The sequence below is a fragment of the Bufo bufo genome, chromosome 4, assembly GCF_905171765.1.
Source record: "Bufo bufo chromosome 4, aBufBuf1.1, whole genome shotgun sequence".
NCBI classification, from domain to species: domain Eukaryota; kingdom Metazoa; phylum Chordata; class Amphibia; order Anura; family Bufonidae; genus Bufo; species Bufo bufo.
The window spans coordinates 148,064,841-148,087,194 of NC_053392.1; the positions used below are offsets into that span (position 1 = coordinate 148,064,841).

Here is a 22,354-nt window from a genome sequence, read left to right on the forward strand (position 1 = left end):
GGGCCGGGGGGGGGGGGGGGGTAGTACGACAACAGGTGTGTCATGTATACACAGGGCCGTCTTTACCAAGGGGCAAAAGGGGCAGCTGCCCCGGGCCCAGTTGCTCCTGGGGGGCCCAAGGCAGCTGCCTCTTGAGCCCTGCTAGCCACTGCCCCGGGTGTCAAGCTGTCAGCTACACAGGGGGTGCTGCTATGCCTGCCTGCACTGAGTCCAGGCATCATGATCGTACTGTGGTAAAGTTGTGATCAGGACCTTAATTACATCATCACCATGTGACCAGTAACCTAGCAATTACTGGTCACATGGCTATAAGGTCATCACAGGTCCTACCAGGAGTGTTGCAGTTAACTATGGAGCTTTTTTGTGTGAACATTACATCAGAAAAAGGTGACAGGGGCTGTTATGTTTATATACTGTAAACTACTGTATAGTGGTGGGCTGTATACTGTGTGGGGGCTTGTATATTGTGGGGGGTCTGTGTATTGTGTGGGGGCCTGTATACTGTGGTGGGCTGTATACTGTGTGGTGGGCTGTATACTGTGTGGTGGGCTGTATACTGTGGGGGGGGGTCTCTATACTGTGTGGGGGGGCTGTATACTGTGGGGGGGGGGCTGTATACTGTGTGGGGGCCTGTATACTGTGTGGGGGCCTGTATACTGTGGGGGCTGTATACTGTGTGGTGGGCTGTATACTGTGTGGTGGGCTGTATACTGTGGGGGCTCTGTATACTGTGGGGGGGGGCTATATACTGTGTGGTGGGCTGTATACTGTGTGGTGGGCTGTATACTGTGGGGGGGGGTCTCTATACTGTGTGGGGGGGCTGTATACTGTGGGGGCTCTGTATACTGTGGGGGGGGCTGTATACTGTGTGGGGGCCTGTATACTGTGGGGGCTGTATACTGTGTGGTGGGCTGTATACTGTGGGGTGGCTGTATACTGTGGGGGCTCTGTATACTGTGGGGGGGGGCTGTATACTGTGGGGGGGCTGTAAACTGTGGGGGGGGGCTGTATACTGTGGGGGGGGGCTGTATACTGTGGGGGGGGCTGTATACTGTGGGGGGGGCTGTATACTGTGTGGTGGGCTGTATACTGTGTGGGCCTGTATACTGTGCGGGGGGGGCTGTATACTGTGTGGTGGGCTGTATACTGTGTGGGGGGCTGTATACTGTGTGGGGGGCTGTATACTGTGTGGGGGGCTGTATACTGTGTGGGGGGGCTGTATACTGTGTGGGGGGGCTGTATACTGTGTGGGGGCTGTATACTGTGTGGGGGGCCTGTATACTGTTTGGGGGGCCTGTATAGTGTGGGGGGGGCCTGTATAGTGTGGGGGGGCCTGTATAGTGGGGGGCTATACTGCTGTACTGTATAGTGTGGGGGGCTGTATCGTGTATATTTTGAGGTGCTGTATACAGTGAGGTGTTGTATACTGTGAGGTGCTGTATACTGTGGGCTGCTATACTGCTCTACTATATACTGTGGGGTACTGTATAGTGTGGGGTGCTATACTGCTCTACTATATACTGTGGGGTACTGTATAGTGTGGGGTGCTAAACTGCATAATGTGTGGTGCTGTATACTATAGGGTGCTATACTGCATACTGTGTGGTGCTGTATACTATAGGGTGCTATACTGCATACTGTGGGTTGCTGTATACTATAGGGTGCTATACTGCATACTGTGGGTTGCTGTATACTATAGGGTGCTATACTGCATACTGTGGGGTGCTGGGGTGCACTGTAACACTAGGGTGAGCCGAGCCCCGGTCTCCTTCCTGCAGAGCGGTGCCCACTTCCAGCCTGAGCCCAGCTGCCCAGAGCACTGATCCTGAGCCGCTGGAGTCTTCAGAACTGGAAGCATTTACAGTCATTCACTGTACTCTACCAGATGTGTTGATTTTCTTTGTGTGTGTTGTGACGGAGGGTGTGATTGCCTGCTAAGGTGTGGGAAGGCAGGATCCAGGGGGCCCAAGTAAATTTTTGCCCAGGGTCCAATCAATATTAAAGACGGCCCTGTGTATACAAGGTGATAAGGCTGTGGCCAATATTAGAGCTGCAATAGATGTCCAAAGCTAGAATCCTAGGTAGAGCGGTTATAATGTATTGGTTCTAATATAAGAGGCAAAAGGAGTCTAGAGAGCACATAATGGTAAAGTTGATATATAATAGAAAACATGCTAACAATTATACACTGAAGATACACTAGGATTCTAGCTTTGGACATCCATTGCAGCTCTAACATTGGCCACAGCCTTATCACCTTGTATACAGGACACACCTGAATAGGGCATGTTATATTTTTTTGCGGACCACGGAACGGAGCAACGGATGCGGACAGCACACGAAGTGCAGTCCGCATCTTTTGCTGCCCCATTGAAGTGAATGCCTATTCACTTCTTTGGGGCCAGGGCTGTGGGGAAAACGCAGAATACAGAACATGCTGCGATTCTAACGCAACGCAGAAATGATGCATAAAAAACAACACTCATGTACACAGACCCATTGAAATGAACGAGTCAGGATTCAGTGCGGGTGCTATGGGTTCACGTCAAGTATTGCACCCGCGCGGAAAGCTCACTTATGTGAAAGGGGCCTTATGGTGTAATGTGGGGTAGATTTGTGGCGCACTTGTGAAAGCAGTGGGGCCATGGAGCTCCTGCCTGCAGCTCCCCCCGGAAAAGAGGTGTCAGAAAACACTCAAAAATAGTAACTTTTGTTGCAAACTAGCACTGAGCTGCAGGTTTGGTGTTTTTTCAGGAGTTTTCCCATAGACTCTCCTGTATGTAGACTTCTGTGTGACAAACACTTCTCACACAAAATGTGTTTAACCGCCTCCGGACCGCCGAACGCAGGGACGCGTCCTGGAGGCGGTCGATTCATTCCTCCTGGACGCATATACGCGTCCTCTTGCAAGACGCGAGATTTTCTGTGAACGCGCGCACACAGGCGCGCGCGTTCACAGGCGCGCGCGTTCACAGGATCGGAAGGTAAGCGAGTGGATCTCCAGCCTGCCAGCGGCGATCGTTCGCTGGCAGGCTGGAGATGCGATTTTTTTAACCCCTAACAGGTATATTAGACGCTGTTTTGATAACAGCGTCTAATATACCTGCTACCTGGTCCTCTGGTGGTCCCCCTTGCTTGGATCGACCACCAGAGGACACAGGTAGCTCAGTAATAAGTAGCACAAAACACCACTACACTACACCCCCCCTGTCACTTATTAACCCCTGATCACCCCTGATCACCCCATATAGACTCCCTGATCACCCCCCTGTCATTGATCACCCCCATGTCATTGATCACCCCCCTGTAAGGCTCCATTCAGACGTCCATATGATTTTTACGGATCCACGGATACATGGATCGGATCCGCAAAACACGTACGGACATCTGAATGGAGCCTTACAGGGGGGTGATCAATGACGGGGGTGATCACCCCATATAGACTCCCTGATCACCCCCCCCTGTCATTGATCACCCCCCTGTAAGGCTCCATTCAGACGTCCATATGATTTTTACGGATCCACGGATACATGGATCGGATCCGCAAAACACATACGGACATCTGAATGGAGCCTTACAGGGGGGTGATCAATGACAGGGGGGTGATCACCCCATATAGACTCCCTAAACACCCCCCTGTCATTGATCACCCCCCTGTCATTGATCACCCCCCTGTAAGGCTCTATTCAGACGTCCGTATGTTTTTTACAGATCCACGGATACATGGATCGGATCCGCAAAACACATACGGACATCTGAATGGAGCCTTACAGGGGGGTGATCAATGACAGGGGGGTGATCACCCCATATAGACTCCCTGATCACCCCCCTGTCATTGATCACCCCCCTGTAAGGCTCCATTCAGACATTTTTTTGGCCCAAGTTAGCGGAAATTTTTTTTATTTTATTTTTTTCTTACAAAGTCTCTTATTCCACTAACTTGTGTCAAAAAATAAAATCTCACATGAATTCACCATACCCCTCACGGGAATCCAAATGCGTAAAATTTTTTAGACATTTATATTCCAGACTTCTTCTCACGCTTTAGGGCCCCTAAAATGCCAGGGCAGTATAAATACCCCACATGTGACCCCATTTTGGAAAGTAGACACCCCAAGGTATTCACTGAGGGGCATATTGAGTCCATGAAAGATTTAAATTTTTGTCCCAAGTTAGCGGAAAGGGAGACTTTGTGAGAAAAAACAACAAAAAATCAATTTCCGCTAACTTGTGGAAAAAAATATAAATTTCTATGAACTCGCCATGCCCCTCATTGAATACCTTGGGGTGTCTTCTTTCCAAAATGGGGTCACATGTGGGGTATTTATACTGCCCTGGCATTTTAGGGGCCCTAAAGCATGAGAAGAAGTCTGGGATCCAAATGTCTAAAAATGCCCTCCTAAAAGGAATGTGGGCCCCTTTGCACATCTAGGCTGCAAAAAAGTGTCACACATGTGGTATTGCCGTACTCAGGAAAAGTTGGGGAATGTGTTTTTGGGTGTCATTTTACATATACCAATGCTGGGTGAGAGAAATATCTCGGTCAAATGGCAACTTTGTATAAAAAAATTGGAAAAGTTGTCTTTTGCCGAGATATTTATCTCACCCAGCATGGGTATATGTAAAATGACACCCCAAAACACATTGCCCAACTTCTCCTGAGTACGGCGATACCACATGTGTGACACTTTTTTGCAGCCTAGGTGGGCAAAGGGGCCCACATTCCAAAGAGCACCTTTAGGATTTCACAGGTCATTTTTTACACATTTTGATTTCAAACTACTTACCACACATTAGGAGGGCCCCTAGAATGCCAGGGCAGTATAACTACCCTGCAAGTGACCCCATTTTGGAAAGAAGACACCCCAAGGTATTCCGTGAGGGGCATGGCAAGTTCCTAGAATTTTTTATTTTTTGCCACAAGTTAGCGGAAAATGATGATTTTTTCTTTTTTTTCTTACAAAGTCTCATATTCCACTAACTTGTGACAAAAAATTTAAAATTCTAGGAACTCGCCATGCCCCTCACGGAATACCTTGGGGTGTCTTCTTTCCAAAATGGGGTCACTTGTGGGGTAGTTTTTTTTTATCAAAGACATGTAGAACAATAAATTTAGAGAAAAATTTATTTATGGATGTCGTTTTTTTTGCAAAATTTTACAACTGAAAGTGAAAAATGTCATTTTTTTGCAAAAAAATCGTTAAATTTCGATTAATAACAAAAAAAGTTAAAATGTCAGCAGCAATGAAATACCACCAAATGAAAGCTCTATTAGTGAGAAGAAAAGGAGGTAAAATTCATTTGGGTGGTAAGTTGCATGACCGAGCAATAAACGGTCAAAATAGTGTATGTCAGAAGTGTAAAAAATGGCCTGGTCATTAAGGGTGTTTAAGCTAAGGGGGCTGAAGTGGTTAATAAGACACAAACAATGGTGTGACGGCAGCTTGAGGGACATCTCATTACAGATGCAGCAGGGTGGCGTAGGAATTTTTCGGTCTGTTATTCAACTGGCTAATATAAAATTTTAATATGTAATCCTTTCTTAGCTATGGGGCAAAAGCTGCTCTTTTATAAATCCTCTGCCGAAGTGCCGATAGCTATTTCCTGCAGCGGCAGCCTCTGTGGTAAGTCCACCGCACAGTACGAACGGCCTGCACACCCGGCAGACTCTACGGTAAGTGGCCTCTAGGACCGCCGTGTCTTGAAAGGACTTTTCTCCCGCGCGGCTGTGAGGTGGGAAGTCGGGCTGTTTACCGTGCCGCTGACGTCACACACCACCTGACCGCCACTAGTTCGTCGTGTGTGGTGTCAGTGACGTGTGCATTACCAGCTCTACAGCCTCTGTATATAGAGTGCATATATGTCTGTAGCTCCCACAGAGTGTAATAAAATGGCGGCTTTATCTTTAGCCTTGTGGTAGAGTCACTGGCGGTTATTTATCAAAGACTGGTATTTTACGCTAGTGTGTGATAGCTGCTGGAAGATGCGTATAATTTAGGAGGAGGCGTGCCCCTCTTTTTAAGTTAAAACGCATCCTCCGGTAATCTGTGCGCCCAGTTTGAAATGTACACAGGCCCCTGACTGAAGTAGATTTGAGGCGTCAGTTATACCTGGAAACAGACGTAAAGTGTTAGTGAATTTGCCGGCCGAGGATGGAGTAAAACGCCCCATGCGACAATTTAGAAAGTCATAAAATGGGACCTTGTGTCCTTTTTGACACCAAAAACTAGCGTAGTAAATGTTTTTCTCTATAGGAATACGTGACGTGAAGATGGTGACATCACATCTGATCGCCAGAGGTCGTGACAGTCACAAAAAAATCCAACGCTGTTGTAATTGTGGTCAACGTTGTACGTTACTACTCCAGCATGGATCACACGCGGCCTGTTTGCGATTTCACAATTTTTTTTGAAAACCTTGTAACAAAATCAGGCGACAGCAAATCACACGTTTTTGGTTGTGTGCAGCACATGTCACCGTGTAGCGTATCTGTCAATAGACTTGCGTTGCAATCCTTCACCTAGCAAGGCTGTGGCACGACTGTCGCCAAAAATACAAGTCATGAATTGCAATACAAATGTCGTGCGACGTACCAGCGACCTGTCTGAGGCTCAACTGGTTTTTGTACAGCTGATTTGCAGCTGTAAAATATCCACATGACAACAAGTGACAGACAAGCAGCACAGTTACTTTTTTGGTCGTGTGACTTGCAGAAGACACACATCACCAGTAGCCCTGAAGTCACCCCTGAGTCCTACAAGAATAAAGCCTGATTCTACTGACCGCACACGTACCCATTCATTTTAACCACCTCAGCTCCCCTAGCTTAACCACCTCCGGACCGCCTAACGCAGGATTGCGTTCCGGAGGTGGCAGCGCTGCGCAGAGTCACGCATATACGCGTCATCTCGCGAGACGCGAGATTTCGCTCAAAGCCGGCCCGCGCATGCGCATCACGGGCCGGCAAAATTAAAAGAAGTATTTCGTCACCAGCCTGCCAGCAACGATCATTGGCTGGCAGGCTGGCGATTTTCAAAAAATCCAATCCAAAGTCATATAACAGATCATATTAGTAAATATGATCTGTTATATGGCTTGTCTGCTCCTGTGCTGGTCCTTTTCGTCGGTTGGATCCAGCACAGGAGCAGACTGAACTGTGAGTACACCAACACTACACCTTAGCCCCAGATCACCCACCTGCACCCCAATTAACCCTTTGATCACCCCTTTGATCGCCCCTGTCAATCACTAGTGAAAGGAAAAAAAGTGATCAGTGTAAACTGTCACTTTTTTTTTTTCACTGGTATTGGCTGTTAGGTTTTAGGGATAGTTTAGGCCCCTTGGTTAGGTAGTTAGCGTCAGTTAGCGCCCAGCCCACCGCACCGCAGTCACTTTTATTCGCTGTTTAGCGTATCGCTAATCAGCATTTGTACTTTTATAGTATCTGTAAGTGATCAAAACTGATCACGGTCAGATCTATAATAGTATTAGTGTCACCCTAGCTCGCCCTCCACCCAAAACGCAGTGTTTGCCCGATCAGGCCTGATCGGTCGCCCACACGTGCGTTCACCCACGCCCGCCCCACCGCAGTGACAAAAAATATATATTTTTTGATCACTGCACATTCATTTTACACGCACTGCGGCGATAAAAAAATCAGTTTTGATATTTTTTATCAACCGCAGCAGCCTCCGGTACTTCGCTAGCCTCCCCTTTGTAAGACAGGTTTGCTTTTTTTCTTGGGTAGTCTCAGGGAATACCCCTAAATTTAGTAGTCCAAAATGTCAAACAGGGGGTATTCTTCTGAAAAGGCCTACAGGATTCTGACCCAGTCGGATGAGGAGTGGGAACCCTCATCTGACGAATCTAGCGGGTCAGAATATGAACCTGTGGAAAGCAGTGGCTCTCTGACCCAAAGTTCGGACGAGGAGGTGGAGGTCCCTGGCAGCACCAGGCGTACCCGGCCCCATGTCGCTAGACCACAGGTTACGCAGGATCCGCTTCAAGAGCAGCAGAGTGGGGCTGTCGCTGCCGGATCACGTGGTGAGGCATACACCAGCAGCGCAGCCCTTCCTGGACCTAGTACCAGCACTGCCGTACAACCTGGTGAAGTAGCGAGCACCAGAAGGGCAGTTGAAGCTGGTACGGTGGCACGTGCACTAGTTACCCCGTCGCAGCCACCGCACAGACAGGCCCGTAGAGCCCCTAGAGTCCCTGAGGTGCTGGCAAATCCTGATTGGCAGTCACCAACTTCAGCCGCACCAGTAGTTCCCCCTTTCACCGCCCAGTCTGGAGTTCGGGTTGAGACGGCTCAAATCGGTTCGGCCCTGGGATTTTTTGAGCTGTTCTTGACTGCGGAGCTCTTGGACTCATGGCAGAGACCAACCAGTATGCCACACAATTTATAACCGCAAACCCGGGAAGCTATTATGCCCAGCCTTTCCGGTGGAAACCAGTCCAAGTTTCCGAACTTAAAATTTTTTTGGGCCTTCTCCTCAACATGGGCCTGACAAAAAAGCATGAATTGCGGTCATATTGGTCAACGCACCCAATTCATCACATGCCCATGTTCTCTGCTGCTATGTCCAGGACACGATTTGAGACCATCCTCCGTTTTCTGCATTTTAGCGACAACACCACCTCCCGTCCCAGAGGCCACCCTGCTTTTGACCGGCTCCACAAAATTCGGCCCCTCATAGACCATTTCAACCTGAAATTTGCAGATTTGTATACCCCTGAGCAAAACATCTGCGTAGACGAGTCCCTAATACATTTTACCGGGCGCCTTGGCTTCAAACAATACATCCCAAGCAAGCGTGCCCGGTATGGGGTCAAATTGTATAAGCTCTGTGAAAGGGCCACAGGCTATACCCACAAATTTCGGATCTATGAGGGAAAAGATCAGACCCTGGAGCCGGTCGGTTGCCCTGACTACCTGGGGAGCAGTGGGAAGACAGTCTGGGACTTGGTGTCACCCTTATTCGGCAAGGTGTACCATCTTTATGTGGACAATTTCTACACAAGTGTGGCCCTCTTTAGGCATTTGTTTCTAGAACGGATTTGCGCCTGTGGCACCGCGCGAACTAGTCGCGTGGGCTTCCCCCAACGGCTTGTAACCACCCGTCTTGCAAGGGGGCAGAGGGCTGCCTTGTGTAACGAAGAACTGCTCGCGGTGAAATGGAGAGACAAGCGTGACGTTTACATGCTCTCCTCCATTCACGCAGACACGACAATCCAAATTGAGCGAGCAACCCGTGTCATTGAAAAGCCCCTCTGTGTCCACGACTATAATGCGCTCATGGGAGGGGTGGACTTCAATGACCATGCCCCTCACGGAATACCTTGGGGTGTCTTCTTTCCAAAATGGGGTCACTTGTGGGGTAGTTATACTGCCCTGGCATTCTAGGGGCCCAAATGTGTGGTAAGGAGTTTGAAATCAAATTCTGTAAAAAATGACCTGTGAAATCCGAAAGGTGCTCTTTGGAATATGGGCCCCTTTGCCCACCTAGGCTGCAAAAAAGTGTCACACATCTGGTATCTCCGTACTCAGGAGAAGTTGGGGAATGTGTTTTGGGGTGTCTTTTTACATATACCCATGCTGGGTGAGATAAATATCTTGGTCAAATGCCAACTTTGTATAAAAAAATGGGAAAAGTTGTCTTTTGCCAAGATATTTCTCTCACCCAGCATGGGTATATGTAAAATGACACCCCAAAACACATTCCCCACCTTCTCCTGAGTATGGAGATACCAGATGTGTGACACTTTTTTGCAGCCTAGGTGGGCAAAGGGGACCCCATTTTGGAAAGAAGAGACCCCAAGGTATTCGCTGATGGGCATAGTGAGTTCATAGAACTTTTTATTTTTTGTCACAAGTTAGTGGAATATGAGACTTTGTAAGAAAAAAAAAATAAAAAAAAAATCATCATTTTCCGCTAACTTGTGACAAAAAATAAAAAGTTCTATGAACTCACTATGCCCATCAGCGAATACCTTAGGGTGTGTACTTTCCGAAATGCGGTCATTTGTGGGGTGTTTGTACTGTCTGGGCATTGTAGAACCTCAGGAAACATGACAGGTGCTCAGAAAGTCAGAGCTGCTTCAAAAAGCGGAAATTCACATTTTTGTACCATAGTTTGTAAACGCTATAACTTTTACCCACACCATTTTTTTTTTACCCAAACATTTTTTTTTTATCAAAGACATGTAGAACAATAAATTTAGAGCAAAATTTATATATGGATGTAGTTTTTTTTGCAAAATTTGACAACTGAAAGTGAAAAATGTCATTTTTTTGCAAAAAAATCGTTAAATTTCGATTAATAACAAAAAAAGTAAAAATGTCAGCACCAAAGAAATACCACCAAATGAAAGCTCTATTAGTGAGAAGAAAAGGAGGTAAAATTCATTTGGGTGGTAAGTTGCATGACCGAGCAATAAATGGTGAAAGTAGTGTAGGTCAGAAGTGTAAAAAGTGGCCTGGTCTTTCAGGGTGTTTAAGCACTGGGGGCTGAAGTGGTTAAACACCCTTAATGACCAGACCACTTTTTACAATTTTATGACCAGACCACTTTCACGGTTTATTGCTCGGTCATACAACTTACCACCCAAATGAATTTTACCTCCTTTTGTTCTCACTAATAGAGCTTTCATTTGGTGGTATTTCATTGCTGCTGACATTTTTACTTTTTTTTTTATATTAATCAAAATCGACCGAAATTTTTGCAAAAAAATGAAATTTTTCACTTTCTGTTGTAAAATTTTTCAAATAAAACTACATTTCTATATACATTTTTCTCTAAATTTATTGTTCTACATGTCTTTGATAAAAAAAAATGCAATAAGTGTATATTTATTAGTTTGGGTAAAAGTTATAACGTTTACAAACTATGGTGCAAAAAAATTAATTTACGCACTTTGACTTTCTGAGCACCTGTCATGTTTCCTGAGGTTCTACAATGCCCAGACAGTAGAAACACCCCACAAATGACTCCATTTCGGAAAGTAGACACCCTAAGGTATTCGCTGATGGGCATAGTGAGTTCATGGAAGTTTTTATTTTTTTGTCACAAGTTAGCGGAATTGGAATTATTATTTTCTTTTTTCTTACAAAGTTTCATATTCCACTAACTTGTGACAAAAAATAAAATTTTACATGAACTCACCATACCCCTCACAGAATACCTTGGGGTGTCTTCTTTCTAAAATGGGGTCACTTGTGGGGTATTTATACTGCCCTGGCATTTTAGGGGCCCTAAAGCGTGAGAATTTTTTTTTTTTTTATAAAAAGCATATGAACACCGCCCCTCAGCTCATAAGCCTCGGCAAAAGTATCTTTTTTACTGCAGAGGAGAAATCTCGTCTTGCAGCGCCGCATACACCGACTTTTGTGTAATCTGACAGCAGCGCAATGCTTCTGTCAGAATGCACATCAGTGCTGCAGCTGGTTGATCGCTTGGTCCACCTAGAAGGTAAAAAAAAAAAACAGGCCGCAACGCAATAAATTTATTAACATTAACTTTAGATTAAGCTTGAACAGAACATTAACTTTTACAAACTTTATTGAACTTTTGGAACATTAACTTTTTTGCTTACCTGTGATTTTTTATTTTTTTTACCTTTAGAGGTCAAACCTCTCCTTCCCTATGGGACAATGTGCAAAGTGCAAATCGCCCAGAGATGTGGCGAAGTACATTATGCACTTTGTCCCAGGTGAAAGGAGAGGTTTGCAGCAGCTCTGTGTGAAAGAGCCCTAAGACCCCTGTGTGCCTGTCCTGTGTCACGCAATCCCTATACTTAGTGTACCTGTGTGTGGTACTTCCGGAAACACTCCCCTAAGCATAGGGCAGGGTGGTCAGGGCAGTCAGGACAGAAATAGCGGGTGTCACGCCTTATTCCACTCCTGCTACAGACACGACATCTTTTTCGGGGTGACGCTTGGTTTGAGGTACCAGCAACGACATTGGGGAAATGTCGCTCGTGTAGACGGCTCACTACACTGGTGGTTGGGGCCACGGAACCTCCTGGATACAGGAGGTTCTCGATGATCTTTTCCTGAAATTTGAGGAAGGATCTTGTTCTCCCAGCCTTAGGCCTAGTTCATACGAACGTATGGCTTTTATAGTTTTTTGCGGTCTGTTTTTCACGGATCCGTTGTTCCGTTTTTGAGTTCCGTTTCCTTTCCGTTTTTCCGTTCCGTTTTTCCGTATGCCATGTACAGTATACAGTAATTACATAGAAAAAATTGGGCTGGGCATAACATTTTCAATAGATGGCTCAGAAAAAACGGAACGGATACGGAAGACATACGGATGCATTTCCGTATGTGTTCCATTTTTTTTGCGGAACCATTGAAATGAATGGTTCCGTATACGGACCGTATACGGAACACAAAAAAACGGCTCGTACACTTGCAAAAAAAAGTTTGTGTGAACTAGGCCTTACTGTAGAGAACAAAACTATTGTAAATAGCCAATTGAATTAGGTATACAGACACCTTCTTATACCAGCGTCTGGTCCTGCGGGAGAGTAAATAAGGAGCCAACATCTGGTCATTGAAGTCCACCCCTCCCATGAGCAAATTATAGTCGTGGACCGAGAGGGGCTTTTCAATGACACTGGTTGCCCGTTCAATTTGGATTGTCGTGTCTGCGTGAATGGAGGAGAGCATGTAAACGTCACAGCTTGTCTCTCCATTTCACCGCGAGCAGTTCTTCGTTACACAAGGCAGCCCTCTCCCCCCTTGCAAGACGGGTAGTAACGAGCCGTTGGGGGAACCCCCGGCGACTAGGTCGCGCGGTGCCACAGCAGCCAATCTGTTCTAGAAACAAATGCCTGAAGAGGGGCACACTTGTGTAGAAATTGTCCACATAAAGGTGGTACCCCTTGCCAAATAAGCTCCCCAGGTAGTCAGGGCAACCGACCTGCTCCAGGGTCTGATCTTTACCCTCATAGACACAAAATTTGTGCGTATAGCCTGTGGCCCTTTCACAGAGCTTATACAATTTGACCCCATACCGGGCGCGCTTGCTTGGGATGTATTGTTTGAAGCCAAGGCGTCCGGTAAAATATATCAGGGACTCATCTATGCAGATGTTTTGCTCAGGGGTATACAAATCTGCAAATTTGGTGTTAAAGTGGTCTAAAGGGGCCGAATTTTGTGGAGCCGGTCAAAAGCTGGGTGGCCTCTGGGACGAGAGGTGCTGTTATCACTAAAGTATAGGAAACGCAGGATGGTCTCAAATCGTGTCCTGGACATGGCAGCAGAGAACATGGGCATGTGATGAATTGGGTTCGTGGACCAATATGTGTTGAGGAGAAGGCCCAGAAAAGTCTTAAGTTCGGAAACTTGGACGGGTTTCCACCGGAAAGACTGGGCATAAAAGCTTCCCGGGTTGTCGGCTATAAATTGAGTGGCATACCGGTTTGTTTCTGCCACAACTAAGTCAAAGAGCTCTTCAGTGAAGAACAGCTCAAAAAACCCAAGTGCCGATCCGATCTGAGCTGTCTCAACCCGAACTCCAGATTGGGCGGTGAAAGGGGGAACTACTGGTGCGGCTGAAGATGGGGGCTGCCAATCAGGGTTTGCCAGCACCTCAGGGACTCTAGGGGCTCTACGGACCTGTCTGTGCGGTGGCTGCGACGGGGGAACTACTGCACGTGCCACCGTACCAGCTTCAACTGCCCTTCTGGTGCTCGCCACTTCACCATGTTCTACGGCAGTGCTGGTACTAGGTCCAGGATGGGCTGCGCTGCTGGTGTATGCCTCACCACGTAATCCGACAGCGCCAGCCCCACTCTGCTGCCCATGAAGCGGATCCTGCACAACCTGTGGTCTAGCAACACGGGGTCGGGTACGCCTGGTGGTATCAGGGACCTCAACCTCATCGTCCGAACTTTGGGTCAGACTGCCACTGCTTTCTACAGGTTCGTATTCTGACCCTCTGGATTCGTCAGATGAGGGTTCCCATTCCTCATCCGACTGGGTCAGAAGCCTGTAGGCCTCTTCCGAAGAATACCCCTTTCTTGCCATTTGGTCAACTAAATTTAGGGGGTATTCCCTGAGACTACCCAAGAAAAAAAAACAAGCCTGTCTTACAAATGGGAGGCTAGCGAAGTACAGGAAGCCACTGCGATTGCTAAAAAATATCAAAATAATTTTTGGCACTGCGGCGGGGCGGGCGTGTGTGAACGCACGTGTGGGCGACCGATCAGGCCTGATCGGGCAAACACTGCGTTTTGGGTGGAGGGCGAGCTAAGGTGACACTAATACTATTATAGATCTGACTGTGATCAGTTCTGATCACTTACAGTTACTATAAAGTACCAATGCTGATTAGCGATACGCTAATCAGCGAATCAGTGACTGCGGTGCGGTGGGCTGGGCGCTAACTGAAGCTACCTACCTACCAAAGGGGCCTAAACTAACCTAAACCTAACAGTCAATACTGGTGGGAAAAAAAAGTGACAGTTTACACTGATCACTTTTTTCCCTTTCACTAGTGATTGACAGGGGTGATCAAGGGGTTAATTGGGGTGATGGCGGGGGGGGGGGGTGATCTGGGGCTAAATATGTAGTGTTTGGTGTACTCACTGTGATCTGTGCTCTCTGCTGGGACCAACCGACGAAAAGGACCCAGCAGAGAGCACAGAAGCCATTTAACACATTATATTTATAAATATAATGTGTTATATGGCTTTTGGTTCGTTTATTTAAAAGTCACCAACCTGCCAGTGCCGATCATTGGCTAGCAGGCTGGTGACCAACTCTTTCTGCAACTTTTGCCGACCGGCACTGCACATGTGCGGGCCGAATATGCACGTAATCTCGCGTCTCGCGAGATGACGCGCCGATGCGTCCAGGAGGAATAACCCGGCCGCCCGCAGGAAGCATCCCTGCGTTAGGCGGTCGGGAAGTGGGTAATGTGTGTAGTCACACATCAGTGTTTTAGCACGGTCCGTGGGTACGGTTTTTCAGCACGGATGCATGCCCTATTTTGTCCAAGTTCATGGATCCATCATGCCTATTATAGTCTATGCGTACGTGAAAACCACGGATGTCATCCGTGTGTCATGGATCATTAGGAAGAGATGCTTTGAAAATTATTTTCAGCTGTTCTGTGTCAGTGAAACACGGATGACCAACAAACAGGCCCGTACTGGCCTGCCGGGATACCGGGAAATTTCCTGTTAGGCCTGCAGGCCTGGGTGCTGCAAGGCCGTGGCCCTGGTGACAAGTGGGGGCGGCCGGCGGCAGGGCACAGCAGGAGATGAGCGCTTCTATTGTGGAAGCGCTCATCTCCATAGTCATCTGTATCGCCGTCCTCGGTGGAGGCATCCTGGTTGGGAAAACAATGTGATCATATGAACAATGGGGGTTCTACAAAAGAGCTATCGTGGGGCAAAGTTCATATTCGTGTTTACACACGTGTTTTAAAATGAATGCTTTCCCCTTTTATAAACAAGTAAATAATGACGCAATGCTGTGGGGCTGGTATGCAACTTTTTCCAGGGCTGGTTTTTATCCCCAGTCCGGCCCTGTCCACAAACAGCAAAAAACGGACATACACAGATCCATCACGGACATCTTCACAGAGGCATCACTGACCACCTTTTCATGGATTTAAACACGGACGTAAAGTAGAACTGGCTTAGTTGTCCATAGCAACTGTGGGGGTTTGCTCTGGTAGGCAGATGGTAGCGGTGGCAGTATAGAGGCTCAGGAGACAGGCTTTGTGTCCAAACCGTGCTCTTTTATTCACTCCAGTGCATCACATCAAAGCAATGTTCATAAACCCCACCTCCCACAACGGATCCCCAACCGCTGCAGGCGTCTTGGTGCCTGTTCACACAGTCTCTCACATCCGTGATCAGTACTACACCTTGTTGTGGGGCGGGTTTGTCCAAGTTCGTGCAAGTTAGACAGGCCACGTGTCGGCCTGGACAAGGGATTGGCTCCGGCCCCAGGATCCCTTCTTTTGGTCCTTCGCTGAGCCTGCAGCAATTGGGCAGTCTGTGTTAGACGAGCGGACTACAGAGCTCAGCCCGACCGTGCGATCAGCCTCCCGTACAGCTTCCTGCAGTGAGACAGGAGACCACACTTCATCAGCCCCACAGTCAGTGAGCATCAAACCTATATTCACAGCCCTGGGTGTTGCAGGCAGACCACACCCACCGAGCATAGTGAAGGATTAACTCCTTCCCTACCCAACTAAGGCCAGAGATAACCAACCTGCCAGGATCAGTGTAGACTGACAAAACACAAAAGACCCGGCTCTTACTCCACCGGGGCCACGACCCCCGGTGGCACGTGTCTTCCATCCACTACCACTCCAGACACTCTCTTACATATCCCCCCCCTTTGTTCACCCCTGAAGGCTTGACGACCCTGTTCAATCCTACCGGGGTGAACACACATATAGCAGTGTACCCGCGACAGGGCATCAGCGTTCCCTTGCAGGCGACCTGCCCTGTGCTCAACCCTGAACTTAAAGGGACACTGACAGGGCCAATAAGCATATTGAGGTATATATATGGCAGTACAGGTCTTATAATGGGTATTACAATCATCTAAGTATCCCCCCTGTCCACCTTATACATACAGTAAACTTAAGTTTTATAACCTGCTCCAATGGTCTTCAATCTGCCCAAGGGGCGGCGTTTCACCTCTCTTGCGCCCAGCCAGCCTCCCCCAACTGCCGCTTTGAAGCGCCGCCCAGCTCATGAATATTCAGTTTGCTGGGCGGCTTCTGCGGTCCCCGCTCTGAAGCGCTGCGCTTAACATTGCCCGGCGCAATCGCCGGATCTTGTGAAGTCCGGTACAGTAAGCGCCGCCCAGCTCATCAATATTCACTTCGCTGGGCGGCGCTTACTGTCCCCGACTTCACAAGATCCGGCGCATGCGCAGGGCACTGTTAAGTGCAGCGCTTCAGAGTGGGGACCGCAGAAGCCGCCCAGCAAACTGAATATTCATGAGCTGGGCGGCGCTTCAAAGCGGCAGTTGGGGGAGGCTGGCTGGGCGCAAGAGAGGTGAAACGCCGCCCCTTGGGCAGATTGAAGACCATTGGAGCAGGTTATAAAACTTAAGTTTACTGTATGTATAATGTGGACAGGGGGGATACTTAGATGATTGTAATACCCATTATAAGACCTGTACTGCCATATATATACCTCAATATGCTTATTGGCCCTGTCAGTGTCCCTTTAAAATTCTCGAGGGATAAGAACCATCTGGTGACCCGAGCGCTCCCCTCCTTAGCCTGGCTCATCCACCGGAGAGGGGAGTGGTCAGTCACCAGACGGAACCTTCTCCCCAACAGGTAATACCTGAGAGATTCAAGTGCCCACTTGATGGCGAGGCATTCTCTTTCTACCACGCTGTACCGGGTTTCTGCTGGGGTGAGCTTGCGGCTCAGGAAACCAACGGGGTGTTCTTCACCATTGATTTCCTGGGAGTGTACCGCCCCGAGGCCTACTCCAGAGGCGTCCGTCTGAACTACAAACCGGATTCCAAAAAAGTTGGGACACTAAACAAATTGTGAATAAAAACTGAATGCAATGATATGGAGATGGCAAATGTCAATATTTTATTTGTAATAGAACGTAGATGACAGATCAAACGTTTAATCCGAGTAAATGTATCATTTTAAAGGAAAAATACGTTGATTCCAATTTTCACGGTGTCAACAAATCCCAAAAAAGTTGGGACAAGTAGCAATAAGAGGCTGGAAAAAGTAAATTTGAGCATAACGAAGAGCTGGAAGACCAATTAACACTAATTAGGTCAATTGGCAACATGATTGGGTATAAAAAGAGCTTCTCAGAGTGGCAGTGTCTCTCAGAAGCCAAGATGGGTAGAGGATCACCAATTCCCACAATGTTGCGCAGAAAGATAGTGGAGCAATATCAGAAATGTGTTACCCAGCGAAAAATTGCAAAGACTTTGCATCTATCATCATCAACTGTGCATAACATCATCCGAAGATTCAGAGAATCTGGAACAATCTCTGTGATAAGGGTCAAGGCCGTAAAACCATACTGGATGCCCGTGATCTCCGGGCCCTTAAAAGACACTGCACCACAAACAGGAATGCTACTGTAAAGGAAATCACAGAATGGGCTCAGGAATACTTCCAGAAACCATTGTCAGTGAACACAATCCACCGTGCCATCCGCCGTTGCCAGCTGAAACTCTACAGTGCAAAGAAGAAGCCATTTCTAAGCAAGATCCACAAGCTCAGCCGTTTTCACTGGGCCAGGGATCATTTAAAATGGAGTGTGGCAAAATGGAAGACTGTTCTGTGGTCAGACGAGTCACAATTCAAAGTTCTTTTTGGAAATCTGGGACGCCATATCATCCGGACCAAAGAGGACAAGGACAACCCAAGTTGTTATCAACGCTCAGTTCAGAAGCCTGCATCTCTGATGGTATGGGGTTGCATGAGTGTGTGTGGCATGGGCAGCTTGCATGTCTGGAAAGGCACCATCAATGCAGAAAAATATATTCAGTTTCTAGAACAACATATGCTCCCATCCAGACATCATCTCTTTCAGGGAAGACCCTGCATTTTTCAACAAGATAATGCCAGACCACATTCTGCAATCACAACATCATGGCTGCGTAGGAGAAGGATCCGGGTACTGAAATGGCCAGTCTGCAGTCCAGATCTTTCACCTATAGAGAACATTTTGCGCATCATAAAGAGGAAGGTGCAACAAAGAAGGCCCAAGACGATTGAACAGTTATAGGCCTGTATTAGACAAGAATGGGAGAGCATTCCTATTTCTAAACTTTTGTTCCGTGATTTATGTTCTATTCTGAATAAAATATTAGAAGTTGGCACCTCCACATCATTGCATTCAGTTTTTATTCACGATTTGTATAGTGTCCCAACTTTTTTGGAATCCGGTTTGTATAAACTCCCGTCCGAAGTCGGGCGTCACCAGAACTGGGGACCCGCATAGGGCCGACTTCAAACGGGAGAACGCCTCTTCCACCTGCTCATCCCAGTGAAACATTACTGACTTCCTACCTTTCAGGAGTCCTGTCAACGGGGCAGCTATAGTGGCGAAATGTGGGATGAACCGCATATAATACCCTAACATCCCTAAAAATGACCGCAGTTGCCTGGTCGTAAGGGGTCTAGGCCAATTTCGGATCGCCTCGATCTTATTTATTTGGGGCTTAACGACTCCGCGTCCAATTGCATAACCCAAATACCACGCTTCCTCCAGGCCCACTGAGCACTTTTTTGGGTTGGCGGTCAATCCTGCTTTCCTGAGCGAGTCTATCACTGCTTGAACCTTCGACAAGTGACTTTCCCAGTCCTGGCTAAATATGATTATATCATCCAAATATGCAGAGGCATACCGGAGATGTGGTCTGAGGACGATATCCATCAGCCGTTGAAATGTGGCTGGAGCACAGTGCAACCCGAAGGGCAACACTCTATAATGGAACAGCCCCTCCGGCGTGACAAAGGCGGTCTTCTCTTTTGCTGTCTCTGTTAAAGGTACCTGCCAGTACCTTTTTGTGAGATCTATCACTGAGAAATACCTGGCTTTACCCATTCGCTCTATTAACTCATCTACTCGCAGCATGGGATAGGCGTCAAACTTTGAAATCTCGTTTAGTTTCCGGAAATCATTACAAAAACTTAATGATCCGTCGGGCTTTGGGATAAGAACGATCGGGCTAGCCCACTCGCTTCTAGACTCCTCAATGACCCCTAACTTCAGCATAAACTTTACTTCCTCTGAAATGGCTTGTCGCCGAGCCTCCGGTACCCGGTACGGTCGTAAACGGACCTTTTCCTGGGGCTCGGTGACAATGTCATGTTGGACTAGATTGGTACGTCCCGGAAGGTCAGAGAATACGTCTTTATTTCTGCTAATGAACTCCTTCACTTCTTGAGTCTGCTTAGTTGACAAACCGCTACCTATCTTTACTGCAGGGGTGTCCTCTGGTACCACCGTAGGGCCGGGGACGTTCTCTGCAGCCAAGACAAAGCGCGGGTCCTCCCCAAGGAGACTTTCTCTATCTTTCCAGGCTTTCAGTAAATTAACGTGGTACACCTGCTCGGGCTTCCGCCTTCCTGGCTGGTATACCCTGTAATTCACGGGGCCTAACTTCTCTCTTATCTCATACGGCCCTTGCCACCTGGCCAGGAACTTGCTGTCTATGGTGGGCACTAGTACTAACACTCGGTCGCCCAGGTTAAACGTCCTTACCTGGGCGGCCCGGTTGTACACGCGGCTCTAGCCCAGCTGTGCCGCTTCCATATGTTCACGGACTATGGGCAGAACTGTCCCTATCCGGTCCTGCATCTTCTCGATGTGCTCGACTATGCTTTTGTGAGGGGTAGGCTGTTGCTCCCATGCCTCTTTAGTGATATCCAACAGCCCTCGGGGATGCCTACCATATAACAGCTCAAATGGTGAGAACCCCGTGGACGCCTGGGGCACTTCTCGCACCGCAAATAACACATAGGGCAGCAAGAGGTCCCAGTCCTTTCCGTTTTTTGCCACCGCTCTCTTGAGCATGGACTTTAGGGTCTTATTAAAGCGTTCCACCAGCCAGTCAGTTTGGGGGTGATAGACGGACGTACGCAAGTGCTTAATATTTAATATTTTGCAGAGCTTCCTCATCACTTTGGACATGAAAGGGGTCCCTTGGTCCGTCAATATCTCCTTCGGGATCCCCACCCGGGAGAACACCCCCATCAGCTCCTTGGCTATTAGCTTGGCTGACGTGTGGCGCAGGGGTATCGCCTCAGGGTAGCGAGAAGCGTAGTCTACTATGACCAGGATATGTTGGTGGCCTCTGGCTGACTTGTTAATGGGGCCTACCAGGTCCATAGCGACCCTTTCGAAAGGTACTTCAATAATGGGCATGGGCACCAGGGGACTACGATTAGTGAGGCTGTGGGCTGGTCCTCTGACACTCTGGACAGGACTGGCAAAACCTCCTGACTTCCTCATATATCCCCGGCCAATAGACTATTCAACTGCCGCTGGTCTCTCAGGGCTTCCTCATGTCTCCGAGTAGCCGCCTCATTACTTTGCACCAAGTGTCTAATGGCCTCCTCCATCTTATCTGGAGCCACAAAACTTGCCGGCTTAATATATGACATACAGTCCAAACAACACAATTTTCGGCCTCACTGGGGGTTTGCTCTGGTAGGCAGATGGTAGCGGTGGCAGTATAGAGGCTCAGGAGACAGGCTTTGTGTCCAAACTGTGCTCTTTTATTCACTCCAGTGCATCACATCAAAACTGTGCAATTCACACAACAGCAATGTTCATAAACCCCACCTCCCACAACGGATCCCCAACCGCTGCAGGCGTCTTGGTGCCTGTTCACACAGTCTCTCACATCCGTGATCAGTACTACACCTTGTTGTGGGGCGGGTTTGTCCAAGTTCGTGCAAGTTAGACAGGCCACGTGTCGGCCTGGACAAGGGATTGGCTCCGGCCCCAGGATCCCTTCTTTTGGTCCTTCGCTGAGCCTGCAGCAATTGGGCAGTCTGTGTTAGACGAGCGGACTACAGAGCTCAGCCCGACCGTGCGATCAGCCTCCCGTACAGCTTCCTGCAGTGAGACAGGAGACCAAACTTCATCAGCCCCACAGTCAGTGAGCATCAAACCTATATTCACAACCCTGGGTGTAGCAGGCAGACCACACCCACCGAGCATAGTGAAGGATTAACTCCTTCCCTACCCAACTAAGGCCAGAGATAACCAACCTGCCAGGATCAGTGTAGACTGACAAAACACAAAAGACCCGGCTCTTACTCCACCGGGGCCACGACCCCCGGTGGCACGTATCTTCCATCCACTACCACTCCAGACACTCTCTTACACAACCAATAAGATTCCACCTTTCATTTTTCACCGCTCCTTTGGAAAATGAAAGGTGGAATCTGATTGGTTGCTATGGGCAACTTAGCCAGTTCTACTTAACACCAGTTTTGATTTATCTCCCCCAATATCTGTGTTTCCTATGGAACAGAAATTTGCAGACAACCTTATAAAAATCCAAAATATTCTGACATCACCGGGCATTTTTACGATGTTCGCAAAGTTCTTTGCAACTTTCAGTTTGGTAGGGAGACGTCACCCGGGAGTCACTGTACTGTGATTTTATACTGAATTGTGAGTGTCGTGGAGCCTCAGCCTTAAATCTCAGGTTTTCATGTGTTTTTTTTTAGTCCTAAACCTAGTAGTACAATGGGGTCATTTATCATTGAGAGCATGCGCTTAATTTATGATGAAGTGCACGCCTCTTCCTAAACTAGGCACCTCCTCCACCAGACTGTGTGTCTAGATTGAAAACTACTCCAGGCCCTAGCAGGGG

General features: G+C 47.9%; 1 protein-coding gene across 2 annotated transcripts in view; it reads left to right on the forward strand.

Moving 5' to 3' along the window:
• The first annotated feature begins 5,533 nt into the window (after positions 1-5,533).
• Positions 5,534-22,354, forward strand: part of LOC120997761 (glutathione hydrolase-like YwrD proenzyme) — a 139,755-nt gene continuing 122,934 nt past the window's right edge. Inside the window, exon 1 of one of the 2 annotated variants that reach the window (XM_040428027.1) lies at positions 5,534-5,624. In XM_040428027.1, coding sequence (XP_040283961.1) covers positions 5,549-5,624 — 76 coding nt within the window. In that variant the 5' untranslated portion in view covers positions 5,534-5,548. Of the gene's footprint in view, positions 5,625-5,655; positions 5,675-22,354 lie in introns of those variants that run through there. The other variant, XM_040428028.1, reaches the window with a different exon arrangement.